This window comes from Chrysoperla carnea, chromosome 2, assembly GCF_905475395.1.
Source record: "Chrysoperla carnea chromosome 2, inChrCarn1.1, whole genome shotgun sequence".
NCBI classification, from domain to species: domain Eukaryota; kingdom Metazoa; phylum Arthropoda; class Insecta; order Neuroptera; family Chrysopidae; genus Chrysoperla; species Chrysoperla carnea.
In genome coordinates, this window is record NC_058338.1 from 69,787,162 (window position 1) to 69,813,119 (window position 25,958).

A 25,958-nucleotide genomic window follows, 5' to 3' on the forward strand; every position below is an offset into this window, starting at 1 on the left:
GGGATAAAGGATTAATTACAAATATTTTGTGATAATTTTTTTAGAATTAGTCATTATTTTTCACAAATTGTTAGGAAAGAATTAAAAAGAAATACGAAATGTAACTAGAGCTTTTGTGTATGATATTTATTAATTTTTGTTATCACAATTTGCTACCTCGAATTGATCAAACTCGAATTATTGTCTCTAGTTTCACTACGACTTTAAAATTAAAACTTGCTATTATGGATTGAAGAGGTAAGAAAGTCTCATAATCTCAACTGACTCGGCTGTTTGACTCGAGTAGCGGAGGATATGATCTGCATTGAACTATAGATATATGTTTGTAAAACAATACCATTTTAATTTAAAGCTATTTTTTAAGCTTAATTTTTTGTATAAGACTATATTTTTAGCTTAATTTAAAGCTTTATACTTTCTACAAATGATATAACAGATGATATTAATATTATAGGTAAGTGATACAAAAACCCATTAGTAATTTTTTCTTTCATTATTAAGACTGTAAGTAACTTCTATGGAAACATAAAATTAAAAAGCAATTATTGAGACACCCAATAAAATTTTATCATTTTAGATAGTTTTTATATACGTAAAATATATTAGCTATTAAGGAAGAGAAAAAAATTTGTGCAACACAAATATTTATGTTTGATGAAAACATGAGTAGATTGAGGGTCATACTGAAACTCCAGGCGTAATGCTAAAAATAGCTTTTAAATTTATTAAAAATTGTGTATTTTTAAACATAAATTAAACTTTTAACAGCTACAAAAGTGATGCATTTACATAATATTCTAGTTTCATCTAGTCTATGGTAAAAAATCGTGTATGCAGGGTGGCCTCACAAATAAAAAAACGTGAACATTTGGGTATTATTGTCAAAAATAAATCATGAAATTTGAAAAAAGTTGAAATTTATGTCAAAATATACTTAAATATTCTGATTACGAGTCTTAACCACACATTTTTCTTTTAAAATATTAAAAGTAAAAATCGTAATTTTTAAACTGTATATCACGTGATCTAAAACGCGGGTAAGCCTTGCTGTGATATCATAGCGGTATGAATCATAGACCATCAGTTAGTTCACTGTAGAGAGCTTTATAATATATACATAGATATTACGTATTTATATTAATATAACCACATGTCTATGAACATATCTGTCTTTATTTGTGTTATTTCGTATAGTGATACCCATATTACGCCATCAAATTGGATGCCCGCGTTTTTGACAATTTAAAAAAGGTTTAAAATTTAATTTAAGTTTTTGGCAAGAAAGCGTGTGTATTTTTCGAAATAAATTTTTGGTGGTTTTTTATTAACAAAATCAACATTTTGAAGTACTTTTTCAAAAATACTGGAAAACCCTTTGCTTTTAAAAGTATAAATTAGAGCATGAAATTTAAAAATTTTCCGTATATAATCCTCTTATGAATAAAACTGAAATATGAATCTTTCCACTTTCCCCATTGTTTGCGGTATTTTCGGGTAGACCTTTAAACAAAAATCCAATTTTTTCTTCATGCGAGAAGGAAAGCCACCCGAAAGTCATTTTCTATAAAATATTGGGTCTTTTGATATTTCTTCAAGCGAATCACACCAGATATATAAGCTCTCAAAAGCCAGAATTATTGCTTATATTTGAAATTTTAACATCTCTAAAACTCGAATTTCTAGGACTCTATGCTTGTAAAAATTGATATACTGGCATTGATTTTTCTATTAAAAAAATGCACCCTTATTTCTGAAAGTCAATTTCTATAAGAAAAATTCAGGGGCCTTCCTATTTCAGTTTGAATTTCTTGCGACTTAGAAAAATTTCCCTGATATAAAAAAAAATACTGTTTTCTATGAAAGAAAAAAAAACATTGTTCTGTGATAAGTACTCCCTGTGGATATAAATAGAATTGAATGGTGAATAAACCCCACCAAGTGTTAAAAAGTGAAGTACCCCGTACAGTAGAACCGTATACAATACAAGACAGTTAGTATTAGTCAAAGACTATGTATTAGTATACTCGTTACTGTTAGTGATTCATACAAGTAGAGATATTTCGGTTTTGAAGTGTTCGTAAATAAATGTACCGTAGTAGATCTTGACATAATATTATGGAATGGTAGCTGGTGATCGTGTAATTTGTATTTGTAGTTAATAATTTGAATTTGTTCATTTGTTATTAAAAATATGGCAGATTTTGAATTAAACGTCGATAATCTGATACAAAGATTATTAGAAGGTAATCATAATAATAGTACCACATCTAGTGCATTTAAAAAAATATCATAATCAAAACTATTAGTTACAAAATCAATGTTACTTATAAAACTTTTCGAACAACAAAATCTGCATGAATTTTTGTATGTAAAAACCATTTTTTCATTTCTACTTCTTATTTTTATGTAATCAAAACACAATACAATTAATATTTTATTAATTGCTTTTATAATTAGTGTATTTAAGGCAGTATGATTAACCATTTTTTTTTTATTCCAATAATTTGATGGGTAGTATTTTTTTCCGAAATGAGGACAAATTTTGTATCTTATTGATTTATATGTTTCTCATTTTTCCAACAAAATTATTATATAAAATGTGTTATTGTTATATTCTTAAGTGAGTACAATACGTGTTACGTGATACTTACAAGGTCGATAAATTTTCAATTTTCCTCATGTATTGTGATTAATGTGTCACTTTTTGTATTCGATTAAAAGTTTTTCTATGTGATGTGTCAAAGGTGATGTTTTTTATTTTACGAAAATGGGAGTATCCTTCACATAATTTTTATTGAGTTCATAATATAATTATTTTAGTTAAATTTCTAAATAAGGAAAATTCTAAAAAATTTAAGTTTTTATCAATCATCAATGACAATTCTAGATGATTTAGTTTTGTTTTTGGTATATTATGTGTTTGAAAATAGTCAATAGTATAGTTGTCATTAATTTTGAAAGTGTTTTTTTTTTTAATTTTTATTATAAGCGTAGACAAGATGTTAAATAGTTATGTACTTAGTTTGTAGAAAAAACGACTTTTAATTTATGAGGTTGGGTCACACAGGTGGTGATTTGCCGTAACTGGTAGCGATATTTGATTGAGGTGAACGTGAGATCATTGTTTCCATGGCCCCACAATTTGACAATTGACCGGGTGTATGGACTAGCAAATCGGGCTTAGCCTTCATAGTAGCGGTATTTTATTTCACCAAAGCAAATATCTTCGATGTTATATTCCCCTGTAATGTCAAAAGACAAGGTTGGCTCGAGAAAGAAACGTCTGAGAATCGTATAGACTTTCAGCTGGCCGAAGAAAGCAGAGGCTAGTCAAAGAATAGACTCTTTTATTAGTAAATAAAAACGGTAACGGGAAAGTTAAGAAATAATTCGGGGAAGTTTATATACTTCTCTTTCTCAAATATTTTGCATTCTATGTATAAATGGTGGTCGAAATGTTTCTCTGCAGATGCAAAATTGGACCGAAATGTTAGTTTCTTATAGCTTTTATGAACACCAGTTTTGCGTCGATTGCGAGCAAATTTTTTTGCTTCCCTTTTCAAAACTAAACAAATACGAATTTGAAATACATATTAAAATGAATTTTTGTTAAGTTTGAGTTGATACATTAGTTTTTCAAATAACAAACCAAATACCACAACACTCGAATTAATATTGTTTAAGTATTTGTAAAATATAATTTTCATTTAGATATCGGTAATTTTAACCCATAAAATATAAAATCATCGACAAATATAAACGACTTTTGTATTTTTTTGAATAAAGTTGTCATATATATACTGAGTTTTATCTAATACGAGAATAAACGATTTTTTAAAAAGAAAATACGCCTTAAGAAAATTACAAATAATACGTCTTAAAAAATTACAAAAAATCGAAATTTTTTTTACTTTAGTTTCGATAAAACTTAGTAATTGAGGTAATTTCGACCCAAAAAATACAAAAATCGGATTCATTTGATGATTAAATGCATAATTTCTGAGCTATAGTTAAAAGTCCCATAAAAATTCGTAGCAAAAATTGAGAAACTAATTACAAAATAACTGGGTGCAATAAAATCGTAAATAACACAAAAATTTTTTCGGGTTGGATAAAAATCAATATTAAGAGCAAAGATGGGAAAAATTTATTCAAATAAAGTATAAGAATAACCAAATTATTCGTGAATGGTGAATAAAATGATCGAATGATTATTCTTATTCGTTGAATGAATTAACTTATCAACTTTTCTCCAAAAATAATATAACTGCACATAATTAAAACAACAACAAATCTATGGAATTACCAAAAAAACTTAAATATTTTTTGTGTATTTTTCCCAATAAAATATCGGTTTTCATTCGTCTTTTGAAAAGTTATTATTGCTGATTAAAAGTAAGTAGTGCTGAAAAAACACTATCATTTGACTGTTAACGAGATATCACCTGAAAATAGGGTTGCCACCCTTGAAAAATTACAAAATTGGAGATTAAGCAAATCTCCGACTTTTAAAATTTTTAAACCGGAGACTACAATTTATACATTTCCATTATATTAAAATGAAAGTTAAATGCAAAGAAATTTTTATTTAAAATGATAAATAATAACCTCTATATGATGGTAGTACCAGTTGTATCCTTTTAGGGTATTAAAAATATGAATACATACTTAACTAATATAAATTGCGCATGCGCGCTATTTTTTAGATTTATATAAATGTACCTATATAATAATTTAATAAAAGACACAAGTGTTACCTAGAAATTCTAAATAAGCAAATGTAAATCGATTTTAAAATACCGAAAATTTTATTTAAAAAAATTTTAGAACGGAGAAAAATTTTAATAATCGGAGTTTCCGGTCCAAAACAGGAGAGGTGCCAACCCTATCTGAAATTCTGCAACCCTACATGGGTTTTTAAAAATCAGGGCAAAATATGACAAATTATGCTATGAAATTGAGAACGATCCAATACTATAAAATTTAAAGCGTTTCAACCGTAATGAAGTAATACCAGCTCACAGATTCAATTGGATTATCCTACATTGAAATCGTTGCAGTGACATCATATCATGTGACTTGGTATTTTAGCGCGAATTTTGAAAGAGATTTTTCTTACTTTATTATTAATAGAATTTATTTATTATATTTGGATTTATTTACAAATTATTTTTGCTATAAAAAAATGTATCACCTTTGTAATCGAATTAATTTCGCGTAATTGTAAACTATCGAATTAGTGGAATAAAAAAAGAAATCGAAATCATACTGTTTGACAAAAAATACATAGAAAATTCTTAGATGTTATTTGACATTGTTTGAAATATTGTATTTGGTTTGTTAATGCTGCTTTTGATTGTGCATTGATGGGAATGGGTAAAGTATACACTTTGCAGAAGGAGGAAGTAAAGAAAAAAACTAAATTCAAAGATTACTTCTCATCTGATTTTATGGGTATTCTTATTTATCGAATCATCATTATTTTTTATTTTATTATTATAAAAATTATTTTATTTGTGTATTTTTTAAAAAATATTCTAATCATTGACAAACAAACTTTAATTGTTACTAAATTTTAATAATATTTTTAGCATTTTAGGGTAAAACTATATTTGATTTTGAGAATCTGTGTATACGCTGGTTGATCTTTTAGTTTTATTCAAATTGTCGTTGGCAATTTATTTACGCTTGTAGCTAGGGGAGGAAACCCCACGTGAACAACAGGCTAGAAAAAATTAAGGAGGAATTGTATATGAAAGTGTTCCATGGGTGCGCAGAGATGAAGAAAAGGCTGTGTCCTTTAAATCTACAATAAAGTTAAAGAAAAACGATGGATACAAATTTTACGACAAAAATTAGCTAGTCCTCGATTTAAATTGGAACGTTGGCGTGTTCGGTTTGTGCTAAATACTTTCCGGTAGCAAGAGTGTTCTGGAATACTCATGATTATTTCAAAAATATATGAAGCAAGTAAAATAAACAATTGACTGAGTTAATTGTTGAAATACCATGTATAGACAGTGTTGATTATACTGTCACATTTCACATACATACATGTCACACATACATAACTGATATTTCCATATAATACATACTATACAATTTGCGCCCACACGGGTAGACAAAAGTTGTTTAGTTTTTAATAGGAACATTTTTGTATTGCTAACAGAAATGTAATTAAAGTTTTGGGTCTAAAAGTCGCCTGGGTCATTTCTTATCGGTGCAGCTGTAGTAATATTACATCGGAGATGAGCTAATTCAAAATGCTATGATTGCAGTTGAATCCATACGAGACGACCCAGATACTCTTTAGATAGTCTTCAATTATTAAAAGAGCAATAATGTGTTAAACTATTTTACTCAACATAGTCTTTACTTTATTGATTAAATTTAATAGTGCCCATAGCTCCTTAACTCAATGGTTTTGAACAAAAGTACATAAGATACTTTCGACTTGAAATTGTCAAAAAAATACGCTCTTAAACTATGGACGTCTAATCACGAGACACCCTATATAACTAGTTGCAAAATATATGAGATTTTTGCACTAGGTGTGAGGACAAGTGATCTAACACATCGTGTGCAAAAAACACGATGTTTTGCATCGTGTTTATACAGGGTGTTTTTTTAAGTTGACATATGCTTGAAACTCGAAAAATTAATTTTATCGATAAAAATGCTTCAAGCGAAAAATGTTGTATGTATAGGCGCACATCTTACGCAGACATTAAACTTGACCTAGATTTTCAAGCTTAATGAAAAGCTCACTCTATTCCATAACTGGTAATCGATAGGTGAACACTTTAAATTAGAAAGTTGTTATTGATTAAAAAAGTAACATTTTTTGTTCGAAACACTTTTCCAAAAACCGTATAGTTTAGGCAAAAATGGATTGAAAAGTACTCAAAATTGTTTTTTCGTATCAAAATTATTATTTGGTTAAATTTTTTCTGCGGAATCTAGACACTCTTCGAAAAAAAAATTTCCAATTGATCCAGTAAAGTGGTTTGGTTTTCTATAAAGGCCTTTTTTGTTCAAATTGAACGAACATACGCACAAAAAGCTAGATTTTTATTATAAATTACTGTCTAAACTATTCGCTTTGCAAAAAAATGTTTGCGTTTTTATAAAGAACAACTTTTTAATTTAAATCGTTCGTCTAATGTTTGTCAGTTACGAATCAGAGTGAGTTTAATTGAGCCCTAAAACTCAGATCGAATTCAATGCCGGTATAACATGTGTGCATATGAAACTACTATTTTTCGTGAAGAATTTTTCTCGATTAAATTTTTTTTTCGAGTTTCACGTATATGTTAAATTAAAAAAGACACCCAGAAAAATAAAATCGGTCTTAACAGAACCAAGGATTTAACAGATATCGAAAACGCTATTATATTTATTTCTGAAGAGAAAAAGGAAAACTTTTAATAGATTAAATCATCCCTTAATATATTATACATAGAAGATTTTAGTAATTTTGTCATTGAAGAACATCGGGCTTAACAATATTAGCCTGTATAAGAAAAACCACAGTTCAGCCTCGATATGTTTTTTTGGGATGCCTTTTGATTAACTTGATGGTAGTTTACTTACATAACTTGATCACAACTACCGGTGTACAATTAGCTGTGAGATTATGAGAGATTTATTTTTTTTTTTTATTTTAACAAATTATGGATATTTTTTGACTTTTTAAATAAAATACAAATGCAAAAAAATTTATCTTCTTTTTTTTTTTTTTTAGATTTCAATAATATTTTCGAAAAACAATTTGAATATCGTGGCTCGTTGGTCTAGGGGTATGATTCTCGCTTCGGGTGCGAGAGGTCCCGGGTTCAATTCCCGGACGAGCCCGTGACATAATTTTTATTTATAAATTATTATTGCATTGTGTTATTTTCTGTTAAATTATTTTAATTTAAAACATATTGAGTAATAAAAGAGTAATAAAGTCAAAAGTTTTCGATGTCTGTAAAGGCAAAAAAATCTCAAAAACCATCAAAAATTATCCAAGATAAATAGGACACAAAATTAGTATTATAAGTATAAAGCCGTGCTTGTTACCCCTTATTTTGAAGGATTAACACAAAATAATTAATTTTTTATACACATAGGTATTGTGTCGAAGCTTTAACTGTATTAAATTTAGACACTAAAGTCTTCCCTTTAAAACCGTCCGAAGTAAAAACAAAAAATATTTCTTTTGTAAAAACAAACAATTTTACTTTGAAACTTCGTTTCATTTATTTAATCGATGGTATTTACAGGGCATTTAAATTTATCAGTTGTAATATCTATAATTTTACTTTTAAATTTTGTCAATTTGTTTTAGTATTTTTAAACTGTTTTAGCAAACCCATACAATAAAATAGAACTAAAGATCAACCAGTACCAAATACTACACTATTCAATCAAAATTGAATTTGATAAGAACAAAATTAAAGCGAAGCAAATCAATAATATTTTTTTCAAATTTATTAATCTAAAACTTATTAATTTGCAAATTTATTTAGATGCAATTCATTTCGTTTTTTTTTAATTAAAAAAAATAAAATAAAAACAGCTATCGATGCCAATTTTGATATAATGTTCATCGAATAGTTATTTTAACACTATTATGTGTGGATGGATGGATGACATGAGAGTGTTTGGGGTCGTGTGCGTTTATTTAAGTAAAAAGAATGAAAATCACTAAAACATTGAAACAATGAGACCCTCAAAATCGATTTAAAAAAAATATCAATTTGTCTTAATTCTCTATAACAGGGGTGGCAAACCTTTATGTATGAACGTCCCAATTTTTCTATCAAAATGTTCAATGAGGTATTGGCGTGCCGTCAAATTATTTTGACTTCGAGCAAAAACAGCTAACGTGCAGATTTAATCGACTTCAGTGCATTCTTCAAGACATAGCGATATAAAAGCAGTGGAATTAATATCAATTTTTTTGTTGATTTATTATATTTATGGCCAGTTTTAAGATTCTTTCTTTTATTATGTCTCTAGACAAAGAAGTATCTCTGATTCGTTTAATTTTCTTACCGTTATTATCAAATTTATCAAAGAGTTAGGGTGTGTATACTAACCAGGTTTCTTTCAAAGACTCCCCCTCTTGAAAAGGTTTACTATGCCAAGCAATGAGATTTGTAACCGAATAATTTCCCGCACCCGTATGACAATTTTTGCCAACATATTTAATTTTAAAGGTCAGCTGTTTATATCTGTATTTCATTGCACTTCCAAATTCATTCCTTTTGCTCTTTTGACTAGCGGATTTGTGATTAAGATACGTATCCAACATGTCCCTACGGAAACTCATATAAAAAGCGTACTCTGCTCGATTTTTTTTTCGTGTATCTATTTTTGAATATCAACTTTGAGAAAAATTGCAAAGAAAGAAATTTTGGGGCACTTTGTGTAAGTAGATTTTCAAAAATAACGTTTGCAGAGTTAAAACCTGTGCAATTCGAGTTTTTGCAATAGTTTGTTATGATTTATAAATATCAAAACATCCGTCAAATGTAATAATATTTGATGTTTTGAATTTTAATTATTTACAAAATAAAATAATTTATATGTAAAGTTACAAATTATAATTTGTGTGTTTACTTACAAATATTTCTGATGAATCATAAAAACAAATTAATCCAACTATTTAGACATTTAACATTGAAACAAACTGGATATAGGCTGGAAATTTGTATACACTGCTTTGTGTGAATGTTGTAAATATTGACTATCTTTTGGCAATAGAAGCGCTTTTGGCAGTAATTAATTGGCCAAGACGCGTTTATTAGCTCTGGAAACATAAAATAATACTTTACTGAGGGAATGCCATTGTGCTTAATAGTGCCCTCATCGGCCAAACTTAACCATTCTATGATGAAACAATTTTCTTCAACTTGAGTTCAGAAATATTCCTCCATAAATAATCAATTGTGAGATAAAATAAATTTTAATTATAAATTCTCTTAAAACATGATAAATTTTTAGAAAAATAAAAATTTTTTTAGAGCTTGCTCCTTAAAAATTCCCTGTTTGCACGCACCAGGCGAATGCGACGATACATATTTTAGTTGATTAAATTTAAGGTATAGTGTTCGATTTAGTCAAGTTCAGTACACACACAACTGCATATTTATATTTATAAATTTTTGTATATATCTTTTTAACAAGACAGTCAAAAACCATTTTCTAGATACCAAAAAAATTCGCCATAAAATAAGGTATTAAGAAGTTGTTTTTGAATAAGATCTGTAGAAAAATTTTTAAGATATAATTTAAAATGTGTCAGTTTTAGTCAACTGGTACAGTTAACTCATGCAAAAAGTTCAAACTATGACACCGAATAACTAATATAATTGTCGGGCAAAAAAATTTTTATTTAGCAACTCATAAGAGGACGATTATTATTAACATTTACTCAAAATTTTATTTGTAAAATAATGGGCTCACGGACATTCTACATTAAATAAATTTTAAAACATATTGAAGTGTTTTTTTAAATGTCGAAATATTCCATTCAGCACATGTTGTACAAAACGTGCAAAATTTATCAAATTTTCCAAGTAAACAAATGAACTGTATTTATTAGTCAGGTTGACAAAATAAGATTAATGTTTTCAAACTTTTTATCTCTATATACTCTATAATTCAGAGTTGTTTTCGTTGTTCAGTTTTTGCTCGTAGAATTTTAACGTTTTAAGGTCGTTTTGCATTACAGAAAAATCTACCTAGAATTTTTGGTTATAACTCTCTAAATGACCATAATGTGAACAGCTAAATACATTATATTTTTAGTACAATAAATATTTATTGCGTTGTTCTGTACGATTTCTGAACACCTTGTACAGTTTACCTTCATTATAAATATTTTATTAAATTGCAAATATTACTCTTTTTTTTAAAATAAGGTTTTAATAATTTTTTTAAAGTTAAATGTCATTGATATTGGGTGCCTAACAAGAGAGAAAGTCCTTAACCTAGCAATTGAAAATGAATACTTCATATACTACACAGCAACAGGATTTGAATTTTGTCCATTCCGAGTATTTAAACTCAAAACCCTCCAGTTAAGCCAGTACTATACCAAGAATTCATTTTTTTTACTAAAAAATAAACATATTTGAGTATTCGTTGTGTGCGTAGTCATGGTAGGGACAATAAAATCGATGCTAGCGCTTCCAGTGAAAATTTTGGAGATAAAGGAGGCTGTTATGCTAATTTGCAGTTCTTTACATGTTAATCTTATAGAAAATATCAAATTAAAATTATTGAAAAACACTTGTTAATTAAACTTAATGCATTAAAAATTGTGAAAATAAGAAGTCAAATTGCACAAATATTATTTTTCAAATGTAAATTATCATAATTATTTATTTAAATTTGTGAGACGATAATATTAAATTTTCAATGTAAGTCTTAAATGTAATCCATACAATTATATATGCATCCATACAATTCTATAATTAAAGTAGTGTACCGTTACCATGGAAACGCCTCCTTTAAAACTCACGCACGCGCACGGTGCGAATAGAACAAACAATTTTTTTTATATTCGAGCCTTTCCTAAAAAGTCCATACCACCTTATCGTTTTTTCGCCACTTGAGGATACTATACTAGCAACTCTGCAACGGCATTAGATACAATAACATATTTATATTCTAGGTAATATTTTTATATAAGATTGTATATTTGCAACTAACGAAACAAAAAAATTTATAATAAATTAAAATAACACAATAGTTGACTATTTAACTATCAAAATCAATGATCAGCTCTGTTGTTTAAATTCATAAACATAACCTGAAATTTCCCTCTTTGTTTTTTTACAAAAGGCTACGTGATTTTAAGTTATATATTATTTTGATTATAAATAAAATAAAACCTCTTTTTTTTGAGATAAACTGTGCCAATTGAACAGAGACACTCATTGAGTCCATGTAAAAACAATATGATTTTTTTCTCTTAACTTAAGGAAAATATGATCTTTTGAATAAATTTTTAAAAAAAATAGTATAGACCGTGATTCAGATACTGTTATGCTACCTTAACTATTATTCTTCGAAAATTGAAGCCAATGAAGTGAAGTTAACATTTGATAACCTTAAATTAATTACTCGGTAACGATTTAAGATTTTTCTTCGTAGACATTAGTGGGAAAAACTGATGTCTCGTTCAGCACAAAATATAAAACGATAATTGTCGTACGACTTGGATTTTATCTTCAAAAATTTAACATATTATAATGTCTATGTCATCCTCTGAAAATTTGTAAAGCTGTAAGCTTATGTTAATGAACCCATGATCACTTAGATTTTGAAAAAGTGGATAAAACGTTCTATTAATGAAATTCATCCACAACCATTAAATTTTTGTTTAAAATTTACATTTTCCGCTCTTGTAGGGCATTCTGTAATTTTAATGACTTAATATTTTATTTATTGGCAAGTTTTCACATTAATTTAAATTAAATATTCGTAGATATTTGTTTTATGATACTATATTTTCACACTACTCTCACATGTGATTATAATTAATAGTATTTTTAACTAGTTCTACTGATAAATTTATTAAAATATTTCTACAGGATGCTACTGAAAAATCGTTTAATGTTTAGTAAAAATGTTTTTTCATTAACTTGCTGTTACCCTGTCTTTTCGAATATTATATATATTTCGAAATTCAAGATTGATTTCATTTGATATAACACCCAACGGTTTATTCAACTTTTTACAGCTGCTTTCTAATGTAGAATGAAGCATTAATGAATTTTATTTTATAGGCTCGTTTGACTCAAATTAGGGCTACCAAACTCTTCGGTTTTGAACCGGAGTCTACGGTTTTCGAATTGTGTCCTGCCCATGTTATTTGGAGAATAATTTCCGGATTTTTTTCTTTTTTATAAAATTCTTTATAAATAAAAATAAATATTTATAATATCCACACCATTACATGGATACTCATGTTATTCTAAAACAGTTTGCGTTTGCGCTATATCTACTGATATTTTATATCACAATTTAGTCTGATCAGTAAACATAAACAAAAATTGGTGGAATTAGTAATATTTATTCTACCGGTAGCCAAAATGTATTATGTTTAAGTGTCAAGCCAATAATTATAAATTTATTATTTAAATGTTAGTATATTTATGATTTACCACCGCAATTTAATCAAATTTACAAATTTGATACGACAAAAAGATTCAGGTATTTAAGTTAAACAAGTGAAAACAATCAATTGACTGAGTTAATTGTTGAAATACCATGTATTGACTGTGTTGATCACGCAATCGTTTGTTTTTTGACGTCACGTAAATAAAGAAAGATTTCCACTCTTAAATAGCCACACACACATAACTAATATTCCCATATTAATCCATACTACAAAATTTTCACCTAATTAACGCCCTCGTGGGTAAACAGTGATGTTAACAAGAAAATGTTTCAAACAAAAGTTGTTTATTTTTTTATAAGGACATATTTTCATTTAAACATTTGTTCTATCTCTAACGGCTTACAAGATGGATCCTACGGACCCAAGACCCAATTGACCTATGTTGCTCATTTACGAACTCGACCTCACTTTTTACGACTTAAGCACACTATAAAAATTTCAGCTTGATATCTGTTTTCGTTTTTGAGTAATCGTGATGACAGACGACAGACAGACAGACATACGGAAATGGACTAATTAGGTGATTCTATGAACACCCAAACAAAAATTTTTTTCGTAGCATCAATATTTTTAGGCATTACAAACTTGGGACTAAACTTAATATACTATGTATATTTCATATACATGGTATAAAAAAACCAATAACCTCCGGATTTTCTGAAATTTTGAGTAGGTACAAGGGATAATACGGTGTGAATACGGTGATTGATAGAAGTTAGCTGTCGCGTTTCTAGTCTTAACAATGGGGATGATGAGTAAAATTTTTTTATCACTTCAGATGAAGAATTCTTACTGCACGAACAGAAAAGTGAAATTGGTCATTTAAAATTTCTAGAAGTGCTCAGTATCACCATATAGATTACATATAAAACTCTGTTTTGCAAGAAAGAGACGGGAAAAAAAACTTTGAATATTTTAAATCTTTGAATAAATTTTGTTATGTTGTCAAGTCTAGTAAAGTGGCAAATTCTTTATCAGTCACATATTTCATTCTAGCTATTCTGATAGATTAACTCATTCCAATTCTCGAATGTGGTTAGTATTTTTTATTGGCTGCTTGATTTTCTGGAACGAGCTCAATTAAAGACTCGCGGTTTTTATAAAACTACTTTGTTTATTTTTTCCTAAAATACTACATTTTGTTTATTTTTGCTGAAAAAATGATCTACGATTTTAGAAATAATATATAAGAATAGACTAATCAATTTTTCAGGTATTTTAAAATTGTGAGATCTTTCTGAATAATCTCTAGCCCATATTTCATTTAACACCTTATATACATTTATAATACCGGACTCTGTATTTTGAAATTTTCATTTTTTCTGTTTATTGACATTTATCAATAGGAAGGTGCCGAACTTTGTCCGTTTTAATAAAATGCATGATTTTCTTCAATTAAAAAAAATTTTATACACAAAGTCTCAATTTTGAGATTTAATATTATTGACAACGATTAAAATTATTTATTAGTAATTTTGTTTATGTTTAATTATTTTGTTCTGTCTAAGTGTCTAGACACATTTTATAATTATTTTATTATCTTAATAATATATTCATAATTAAAAATAGAAAGGACGATGTACTAAATAAGAAAACATTTTAAGTACTTAAATTCACCCTTTTACTGCAGGGGCTATGCACACTTTTAAATATTAAAAAAAAAAGAAATATTCATCCTCTATGTTTTTGGATTCGTTGAATAATTTTTTGATGGCTCAAAACTCACAATTTGATTCAACCGGTGGTCGCAAACATAATAATTGATCTATATATGGAGAATAGTTTTCAGGAATCGACTCCTCGCCAGTTAGTTTTTATGAGAGTTTGAGTGCACTCAACAAAATCACATTCATGAGTGCTTTTTTTATTTATGCCTATTAAGTGGGACAAAATTGAAATACTTCCAGGCACCAAATTCTCTTTATTAAACACTAGCTTGATACCCGCCTGCTTTACTGGGCTTAAAAGTAAAACCCACCGCTTTATAGCCTCCACCTCTCTTGATCTCACTTACCCCCCATAACACTCAAAGGGATTGTTTTACACAGCTAAAATATATGCAGTTTAATTTTAATTTATTAAGTAAATCAGAAAAGATGGCCATGAATTGTTTGGCATTTACTCTTTTAAATTTTTGCAGAAATCTTTAATTTATTATTTATTTACAGCTCATGTGTTATTCTGATGTATGAGCTACATTATTGTTCAGTTTCATTCAAATCCATTCTTTAGTTTTTGCGTGAAAGCGTAACAAACAAACAAACAAACAAACATCCTTACTTTCACATTTATAATATATAGGAAATTAAAAAAATCTATTTAATATTTTGGACGATTTTAAGCATATTTTGCTCTTTGATATTTTTCACCTAACTTACCTTTTTCGAGGGATAAGCATTCGAAAAAAATTCGGATTTTCACCGAAAACTCGTTATTGACGAAAATAAATATTATTTTGTGGTTACGATTAAAAACTTAATTTGAAAGCCATTAAAGCCAATTCTAAGCATATTTTGGCTCTTTTCAGTTTTTACTAAATCTCACCGTTTTCAATATATGCTCGTTTGGACAAAATGTACGGGGTTTGGTCCGTGTCAAAAATTCGTTATTGACAAAAATAATGATTTTTTTTGTGGTTCTGGTCAAAAATTGCCGCCATATTGCAGCCCTTTGATTGATTGCACTATTAATTTACATTTTGACAGTAATTTGGCTAATTTGATTAGTTGAAAATGATGTAACTACTTCTTAAGCTTGTTTGATTGGTTTAAAATGAGTGTGGTAATGAAAATGAGTGCGGTAATTGACTATTTTTCGCACGCAAAATGAGTGAGAAAAGTAGTTCTTATATATCTCGAGCGTAGATAAAAATTTAAAAATAATTTTCTCAATTCAGCATAATTGAACCAGAATTATTTATATCAAAAATGGCATCTAAATCAAAACCATAATTGCATGAACATAAAAATACACATTTTTTTACACAATATATATAATTTTACGCTTTTTATATACATTTTTCAATCGGCTTTTTATATGATAAGCATGGCTTTTTATTATATATTCTTATTTGCTTTAAAATTAACTATTAATATTAATATAAATAAATATACTAAAATATTACATTTATGTGTGTTAAAATTGTAATAAACATTTTTATTAATATATTCATAGAAAATATTAAAACAAAAAATTAAATATTAAAAAATATAGAATCTAGTAAATTAGACTTAATTCTAGCACAGTTTTTTACACGAACTTAGATTATTTAGAATATATTAGGTGCAAGTTGTATAAAAAACTGGAATGAAACGCATATTATTGTGGCAGAAAGGGATTAAGAAAAACAACAAAAATTTGAATTCTTTTAGACCCACCGTCTTTTGAGACATAAATATCAAATGAAATAATCTATTTAAACTAGTAAAAGCTATCGAAATGCGGGATTTAACAAAACTTCAATTGTGCTTAATAACCTTTTCCTCTGCGAAAATTAATGTATAGCCGAAAACTTCTTTTTTTAGACCCTATACAATTTTTAATACGATTTTTTAACCCACTCCTCCCATCTTTGTCACAGGTTGTCACATTTGTGAAATCCCCGTGCAATAATTTCTCTTTATGTTTAGAAATAATTAAATTAAAACAGTAATTTTAAAATTTTTTTAAATTTTCATTTAACTTTTTTTATTTTTGACTTAAACTTACATAAACCTTTTTAAAATACATCCAGTTTGTAATATTTTAGACTTTGACATGTGACGTCATAAAAGCTTTACCCTTGCTCAATAACACACAATACAACATTTCGTTGACCCTACCCTTAACGTGTGACAAAATAATTGAATAAAAATTGTAAAATTTAAATAATTATGTCCGCCAAACAAAAGGAAGACATGAGTACTAAAAAAATGATTTTTACATTTTTAACTGAATTATTTTCTTGAATAACGTTCTCAATGAATTCATCAGTTTTAATTCATCGTGCAATTAACAATTTTTTAGGCCACCAGAAACAAAATCTCTGGCTATACAAATTTCGTAGTAGAAAAAAGTTGTTAGACATGACCTTGGTTGAGTACGACCTCGCGTTTCCAGGCGTTCCGAAACTACAGCCAAATATTATGCTTGGCGTTAGACCTAGTTGTTTTTGAAATCGTATTTATAGAGAATCATTCGAATGTATTCTAAACACGGCGGAGAGCTAGGAAATTCAGTGTCAAGGTGGTGTTAAATAATTCGAAAATCCGACTCAAGTGAAGTTTAATGTTTCGAAGTTCCAAAAAAGTAGTACCTTAGCTAAGTTTTGATGTACAGAATGAAACTGTTTGGTAGACAAGCGTGATTTTGGGGGTACTAAATTTTTTGGGATTATTTACCTTCCTTCATTCAATGGGATTTAGTTTGGTTTATTTGTTCAAAGAATTTTTAAAATTCTTGGTAAATTTCCACGAGAACACCAAATGACTATCTTCAAAAAACAGAAATAATAAATAATAATATTATAAACAGACACTTGAAAATATTGAATACGCGATTATTATAAAAATAAATTTTCTAATCTTTTAAAGAAATTTAAATATAAAATAATTTTAAAAACATTAAAAGTAATTAGTGGCTACATTAAGAAACAATGCGATAATGTTTCAAATGAACTTGAAATAAAAATATCAATTTTATTAAAAAATGACTAGGCAGCTTAAAAAAAAATTAAAAATTTACGTTTAAAAAAAAAAAAAAAAAAAATTAAAATTTAACATTTAAAAAATTTACTTTTTATTAATAATCCTTAAATTTCTTTAGGATTTATCTTTGTCAAAAATCTTGGAGAAGAAATCTTTCTTTATTAGTATGATAAATATTTTACTGTATTGTATCGAAAGTCAAAATACATTTTTTACGAGGTCGAGAAAATTGATCTATATTTAATGTAAATCGATTATAGGCAATACACAATTCACAAGTGTATGATTATTGTAGAGAAAATCGTCTTGATTTCGTGATATATTACAATTTGACAGTCGTATAGCTCGACAGACTGTCATTATCTTCCGTTGGTCCATTGGTCCATCAAATAGAATTATCAGTACAATTGACAGTCTCTTTTCAATCTATGATTCAATTATCTTAATTCTGTAATATCTTCATTTTTTCGACATTGCCTCTAATTCTAACTTCGAAGATAAGTGAAGTTTTATTTTCTCGGCTTCTTTTCTCGATGATTTAGTGATAATCGCAGATTCTAAAATAATAAAGATATATCATAATTTCATCGACAAAATATTATATCACTAAAAAAAGTTTTGGAGAGATTTCTTCACCATAATTTTTTCCACATAATTGATTTTTTTGTTTATTTCTAATTATTATATAATTATTATAAAGGCTGTGGTATCGATTTTCAATAAATAATTGCAGACGGAAAATTACGAATGATCTATTGAATTGAATATGTATTCATTTTATCACGAATAAGAGAAATCGATACGATAGACTTTTCTAAATTACTGTTTAGAGTACTAAATCTAATATTATTTCTATTTAATTAGTTAGGGGATGTCGGCCTGGAAAATCTGTGCAAATGACTGAAGCAGAAGTTCGTGGACTTTGTTTAAAGTCACGAGAAATATTTCTGCAACAACCTATACTATTGGAACTTGAAGCACCACTTAAAATTTGCGGTAATGTATTTATTTTATTTTTTGTATAATCGAGTTAGGGATAAATAATTCGATCTGAAATACATGGCCAATTATGAAACTTTTTCTTCGAACTAAAATCTTTTTCATTTCACAGACTAAGGTTCAATTTTTTCACTGCCTAAACTTTAATCATTCCTTTTAATTTACTGGTCGAATCTCATTTGTAATTGAAATTTGTTTTTGGGTAAAGTCGTACTTTTAATTATCTTAAAATTTCTTCAAAATATTCTCTTAACGTTAAATTCAAAATGCGTTTCCTCATACTTCATGAAAAAATATTCCGAATTTCAGAATAAAATTTGAAGTTATCAGAAACAGAAAACTAAGAAACAGAATACTAAAATAGTCATATTAGAGCTTTGTGCCCTTTGTAGTTTTAATTTTGTGTCCTTAAACTGCCTCTTGAGAAATTAGAAGTTCAGGTAATTCGAGCGAGAGTCTTGTTCCATAATATTTAAAAAAGATCGTTACAATACAAATTTGTTTTTTTTTAGGTGATATACATGGTCAATATACTGATCTACTTCGTCTATTTGAATATGGTGGATTTCCTCCAGAAGCTAACTATTTATTTTTGGGTGACTATGTCGACCGTGGAAAACAATCGCTAGAGACAATCTGTTTACTATTGGCATATAAAATAAAATATCCAGAAAATTTCTTTTTGCTACGTGGTAATCACGAATGTGCTTCTATAAATAGAATATACGGATTTTACGATGAATGTAAGTAAATGTTTCATCAATCGTCTAGAAAGTTCGAAAGTGATTATTAACTGATATTTAATCTTTGGTTAAAGGTAAACGACGATACAATATTAAGTTATGGAAAACGTTCACAGACTGCTTCAATTGCTTACCAATTGCAGCAATTATTGATGAAAAAATATTCTGTTGTCATGGTGGATTGAGTCCTGATCTACAAGGAATGGAACAAATACGTCGAATTATGAGACCAACAGATGTACCTGATACAGGTTGGGCTTATTTTTTTTTCCACATAGATTCGCTAACTTTGATATTAGATGATAAGGAGCTAGGTAATTGAAGACCAGTCGAATAGTCCTCGAGATACCGTCAAAAATCATTTGAAAAAAAAAAAAAAAATGAGTCCAGATAGAACTTCAGGCGATACTTTTGAAAATACATGAGTAATTATCATATGAGCCTTACTTTTGTATTTTTTTGGATCAAAATTACTCTATTTTTATCCGAGTTTTATTTCACTCTTAAGAAAATTTCTAAAACTCGAGAAACAATTTTTGCCTAATACTCGTATTTCGATAAAATCCAGTACATGACGTAATATTAACCTAAAAAATACAAAAATAGTGTTCATTTGATGATAGGATGCATAGTTTCTGATAAATATCCATAATCCCTTATAAGATCAACTTGTCGAATCGATTTTTGACTAATAGTTAAATAAACTGGATTTCGTGACTTTTGGGCCATAATTACTTTAGAAAATCTAAACACAATTTTTTTTTAAAACACAAAAATCAAAACACAATTAAAAATTACAAAAATTTTGTTTTCGATTTGAATGTAAATTAATATTAAAGGCGATTCGTACAAACACGAAAATTATAATAATTCAATGACTTAATTTTATGAACATTGCCATTTTAGGATTGCTATGTGATTTATTATGGTCTGATCCTGACAAAGATGTTCAAGGATGGGGTGAAAATGATCGTGGTGTCTCATTTACATTTGGTGCTGACGTTGTTGGAAAGTTTCTTAATCGACATGATTTGGATTTAATTTGTCGTGCTCATCAAGTCGTGGAAGATGGTTACGAATTCTTTGCAAAGCGGCAGTTAGTTACATTGTTTTCAGCACCTAATTATTGTGGGGAATTTGATAATGCTGGTGGTATGATGTCAGTCGATGAAACATTAATGTGTTCTTTTCAGGTATGTACTAGACAAACTATATAGAAGAGCAAAATGTGGCCAAGAATAAGTTTAACATCTATATTAAATACAATTTCTAATTTTAGATTTTAAAACCTTCGGAAAAGAAAGCTAAATACCAGTATAGTGGAATGAATTCTGGTCGTCCGTCCACACCTCAACGTAATCCTCCTAAGAAGAAATAACTCTTTCAGATGTGTCCTTTTCGTTAACATCTGGAATATCATCCTCATATTACACAAACACAAACATAAACTAATCGTAACACCAATTGAATGAAACTTGTAAACTAAGAAAAAAAAATTAGCTATGAAAATACAGTTTAAAATTTAATATTTTTCGCCATTTTCAGTATTAAAACAAAAGTGATTTAATTATTAATTGAAAATAATTAATTTAATTTTGTTAATTCAATTTTAATGTTTAATTATCGATTTTTTTATTTTTAAGTCGAATGTAACCAAAGATATAATTTTTATTAATGATATTCGCGGTATAACTATCCACAAGTTATTAAATTTTAACTAATTGCATCCTAAAATATATCTTTCAGTTTGAATAAAAGAAATTAGTTCAATTGAGAGGTTTATTTTGAACAACGGCTGTTTTCTATCCAAATTGCGATGGTATGAATTTCTGGCATCTCAGCCACAGAAGTAATTAGTTAACATATTTTCACTCAAGTAGGTAAGCATGATTGAGTTGCCAAAAACTGAAACCTGCCACTTAATTAATACAAGATTTTATGGAATTGTATAGGCTAAGTCGATTACTTTCGTTAAGAGAGCTCAGGAATGTTTTACTATTGTGCTTAGTTACTAAAATCTTACTGTAGCAAGCCTTTGAATTCTTACATTGCTGCGTAATATGAAGTTATACGTTACCGCCGTTTTATACCATTCTCCATTTAATGTGGTTATTATTATTTTCAAATCTTACAAATATAATGAAAAGACTGAAAATTTACTTAACAGCAGAGCCTAAGTTTATGACTATTAAGTAATATAAAATGTGGGTAGTTTTTATTTTATGAAAACTTAAAAATGAAAAGACCGAACAGTAAACGTTCGCATTCAGATACGCTGATCGTTTAATATACCATGAATATGTATCAATCACACTCAGATTTTAAGGAATTCTTTGTCACACATCGACTAAATTAAACTGTGCTATAAACATACATACATGCATGAATTAAAACGAAAATATAAATTATTTTTTAAAATGTATCGGGATTGAGTTTGAAGTGTAGATCGAGGCTTAGAGTTTCGAATATGTACGCAATGAACGATCGTATACTTGGTTTCTGAATGCGGTCGGTAAATTTATTTGACTTGCTTTTTGATTGAATCTAATCACTCATTAAAAAAAAATATTAAAATTAAAAAGAAAAAGAAAATTAAAAAAAATTTAAATTGTATTTTTAATAATAATTAATTAATATAATTAGAGAAAATGTGTATTTATTAAATGTTTTGTGTCTTGATAATTAGTTGTTCATGGCCAATAATTTCAACAAATTAATTTAATTTAAAAAAAAAAAATGAATGATAAACTAATTACTACGTACATTAACGATGCGAACGTGGACGCGCAGACGCAATACTTGCATTTATTGATAAATCTTTGACTAGAAATGTATCATATTTTTCATAAAGACTATTTTCCTAAAAATAAAAAGAAATAAAATAAAAAACGTTTATTAAAATAAATAGATAAATTTAAAAATAAAATGGTCAAAAAAATATATATTTTTAATCATTTTAAATCAAAATAGTAAATAAATTTTTTTAATGCGGTTTTTTCCAAAATATTTTTTATATCGTGAATCTAAAAACTAAAAGCTGGAATCTGCATAGAACAAATGAATGTTATTTAAGCCAAATTCATATATTTTTTGGTATATATTGTACAAAAGTAGATGTGTTCAATAACGGCTTAACTCCTCTGCTTTTGTAAGAGAATTACTAAAATACTTGATTGATTTTTTTGTAATTCCTTGTTGAGGTATTTTGGAGTTTATGGGTAGTACCAACTCTTGTATTTAGAAAGCGGTTATGAAATCTGATCTGAATTATTTATTGTCTTCATTGACCGAAACTCTCAAATTCCTTAATACAGCCTTTTTATATGACCAGTTGAATTTAAAACAATATAAAATATTTATCGCTTTAATTAAAATTCCTTATTCATTTGTTTTGTGCAGATTCCTTTTATTTGACATTTTACTAAAATAAACAATTATATCGAAATTTTCAAACAACTTGCAGTGACATTTTTAGGTCTTAGTAATTTTCATAATATTTCAACGCCCATAAACTTTTCCGAGCTAGCCTACGATAGAGTGAATTTAGTTCCACCTTCCATACATAATATAAGAAAATTAAACCTAAAACGATGGAAAGTTGGCTTTTATTAACCTGGGCTCGTGAATTGTTTATTTTAATTTAATGACATTTAATAAATTTGTTTAAATTTTCGTTACGTTTGTTTGATTTGTTTTAAATGTTGTGTTTTTGACTAGCTAGACCATACACGTTGCAAAGTTACAAAAAATTAATCGATCATTATCAATTAATCATTTCATCCTCTTTCTTCATTTAATTTATTTTAAAAAAATCAATTTTTTTATATGGTACTAACTTTTGTTGTGTTGTGTTTTCTAGTCAATTTAAAAAAGTTTATTTATTATTAAAAATTTTGTTTCATCCTCGTTTCAAAAATATTTATCAATGCTAATCTTATTTTGTTCTTGAATTTTTATAATCGAAAAATTATTTTAATATACAGAGAATTTGTTTAATATGTATAATTAAAGAACCAAAATATATTTTTATGAAATATTTATATCAAGGTTCGTTGTAGTTAGAAAAGTAAAGGTTGTCAAAATACTTAGATTTATTTCTAAAGGTGATCCAATTTTGCTTCCACATTAATGAAAAACACATACTTTTTCTACACAACAATTTTATTTAACTCAATAACTTCCATGGTTATATGTTGCATATTCAGCTTATATGTTATTTAAAAAGCTTCTATGGCAATATTGCATATCTAGTTTCTGTAGCATGTTTGGTTTTTCATCCGTATTCCTTCTTTTCAATAAATGTATGTACTCGTCAGTTTTGTTTCTTAATCCGGTGTCATTGTGGCGACCAAATAGAACATACCCGTTGCGATCGGGTATTTTACCTATATATATTTGCGTACTTTAAAAATGCGACAAAGCTGTATATCAGAAATATTTGGTGGTTGAAAAATACATATTAATTAATATGTGTTTTGTTTTAATGCTACCAAATATATCTGATATACAGCTTAGTCGCATTTTTTCGCGAGTCCGCAATATACATTATTTGACATCAAATCAATCTTAAATAACTATAAAATTATATGTGAATCACATGTAATGCTATAGTAATAACACAGAATGGTTTAAGTTTGCATTTATTTTGACTTAAGTTAGACATTTAAATAAATGAGCATAACATCATCAAAAATTCAAAAATCTAAATTGTATATATAAATGTTACGTGGACATTGTGGCCGAGTATAACTTACCCGCGTGCTTTTCTCATACGTACACACTCTACCGTAGCCGCAGCGACACTAAATACAATAGCTTATACGCTCAAAAGGTCAACGACCATAACTACTGTGAGCGGCAACTAACGCGCATATTTTGTTTTAACGTTATTAGAGTTTTAAAAATCGTCGGGTATTAGATACCCGGCAATAATGACTCCGGGTTAAACCACGTCATCAATTTTATACGGAGCTTATTTTTATCTATACCATTTTTAAATTTGGAAATTACAAGGAATATTTACGAAAAGCAAATTCATTATAATTATTTAAAGAAAAATAATTACCTTGTTTTCTTATGTTGAAATGTGGAAGGCCAAACGTGGACCGCGCTCTAGTTATAAATATCCTGCTACGGTGTCTAAGTAATGCTAGTAAAACGTAGTTGATAAATCACTAAACAAGATTTTCTTTAATTTATTTTATGGAAGCGACTGGCGTAGCGTGAATCACTGTCACTCGTTGCGTATATTCGTAGTTTAGTATCTCATCTGTAGCTCCCTAAAAATAAGATCCATAATTTCATAATTTAAGATATAAATATTTAAATTTTAAAGTTTCGATAAAGTTATCTTTAGAATCGACTTCGAGCGTTTCGATTATCTTTAAAATAATTAAAACCGTAATAGTTTGATGCGAACCATGCATAAGAACTAATTTTAAAATTATCCACTGTAAGAATTAGAAATAATTAACAAATTTTAAGAAACAAGTATATAATAAGTAATGTGCGTTTATATTTTTATAATATGTGATCACTGCTGATTTATGTATTTACATCTTTGCACAGTTGAGTACACAATCGTGAGACCACACAAACTTTGCATGAATTTTATTTTAATCGGAATATTTTTCTTAACATTTTTGAAAACCGCTTCCAAGAAAATGCTATTTGTAGGCAAACTAATAACAATATCTTCATTAGTTAAATAACAAATTATTTTCGAATACGTTTAAAAACGTTTTTATTCATATTTCAAACATGTACAAAAATGAAATAAAATTTGATAACAAATTCTCTGTTTATAAAAAAAAAGAATTAATAATATAATTCATGATTTTGTTTTTTTAATTACCAATCTGTGTATAAAATAAATTTAAAAAAAATTATTTTGGTAAAAATAAGACAATTCTTTTTTGGTTTCTAGTGAATTATATTTTATGAATATATATAAATAGGAATATACAATTCGTTATTTTAATAGAATTTACTATATGAGACTTTTTTTTGTGTTAAAGACAATCCAATCTTTAAAATCGAAATATTATCACTATTTATAAACAATAACATAAGATTGGTGTACGATTTATTATTTGATCACTCATTGGCTACATTTTTTTTCACTTCAAGTGAAGAATTTCATTTGAATGCGCCCAATATTTACAAGAAATGTTATAAAAGTACAATTAGTTTACTTGACGTTATTGTGATCGTTTATTTTTTACATTAGCTTAGCCTCCCTATTTAAGTTCATGAAGGTGTATTTGTACCCAAAACGTTTGGATATTAACACAAACTGCGTCTCATATGACTGCGATGATAAATTCTATAAAAATGAATCAGTGAAATGAT

The 25,958-nt window shown here is 27.7% G+C and overlaps 1 protein-coding gene and 1 non-coding gene across 3 annotated transcripts; both read left to right on the top strand.

The window, feature by feature from the left end:
• The first annotated feature begins 2,026 nt into the window (after positions 1-2,026).
• On the top strand, positions 2,027-21,088 carry LOC123293926 (serine/threonine-protein phosphatase PP1-beta catalytic subunit). 2 transcript variants are annotated; one of them, XM_044874922.1, is made up of 6 exons: positions 2,027-2,243; positions 18,730-18,861; positions 19,377-19,607; positions 19,682-19,858; positions 20,514-20,800; positions 20,887-21,088. In XM_044874922.1, the coding sequence occupies exons 1-6, from the start codon at positions 2,192-2,194 to the stop codon at positions 20,983-20,985; spliced, it is 978 nt and encodes a 325-aa protein (XP_044730857.1). In that variant the 5' UTR covers positions 2,027-2,191; the 3' UTR covers positions 20,986-21,088. The 2 variants fall into 2 exon arrangements, with proteins under 2 accessions (XP_044730857.1, XP_044730858.1); XM_044874923.1 differs by lacking the exon at positions 2,027-2,243 and adding an exon at positions 5,401-5,454.
• Trnap-cgg lies at positions 7,783-7,854 on the top strand. The gene has a single exon. It is a non-coding gene; the product is annotated as a tRNA-Pro (tRNA).
• Positions 21,089-25,958: the final 4,870 nt, after the last annotated feature.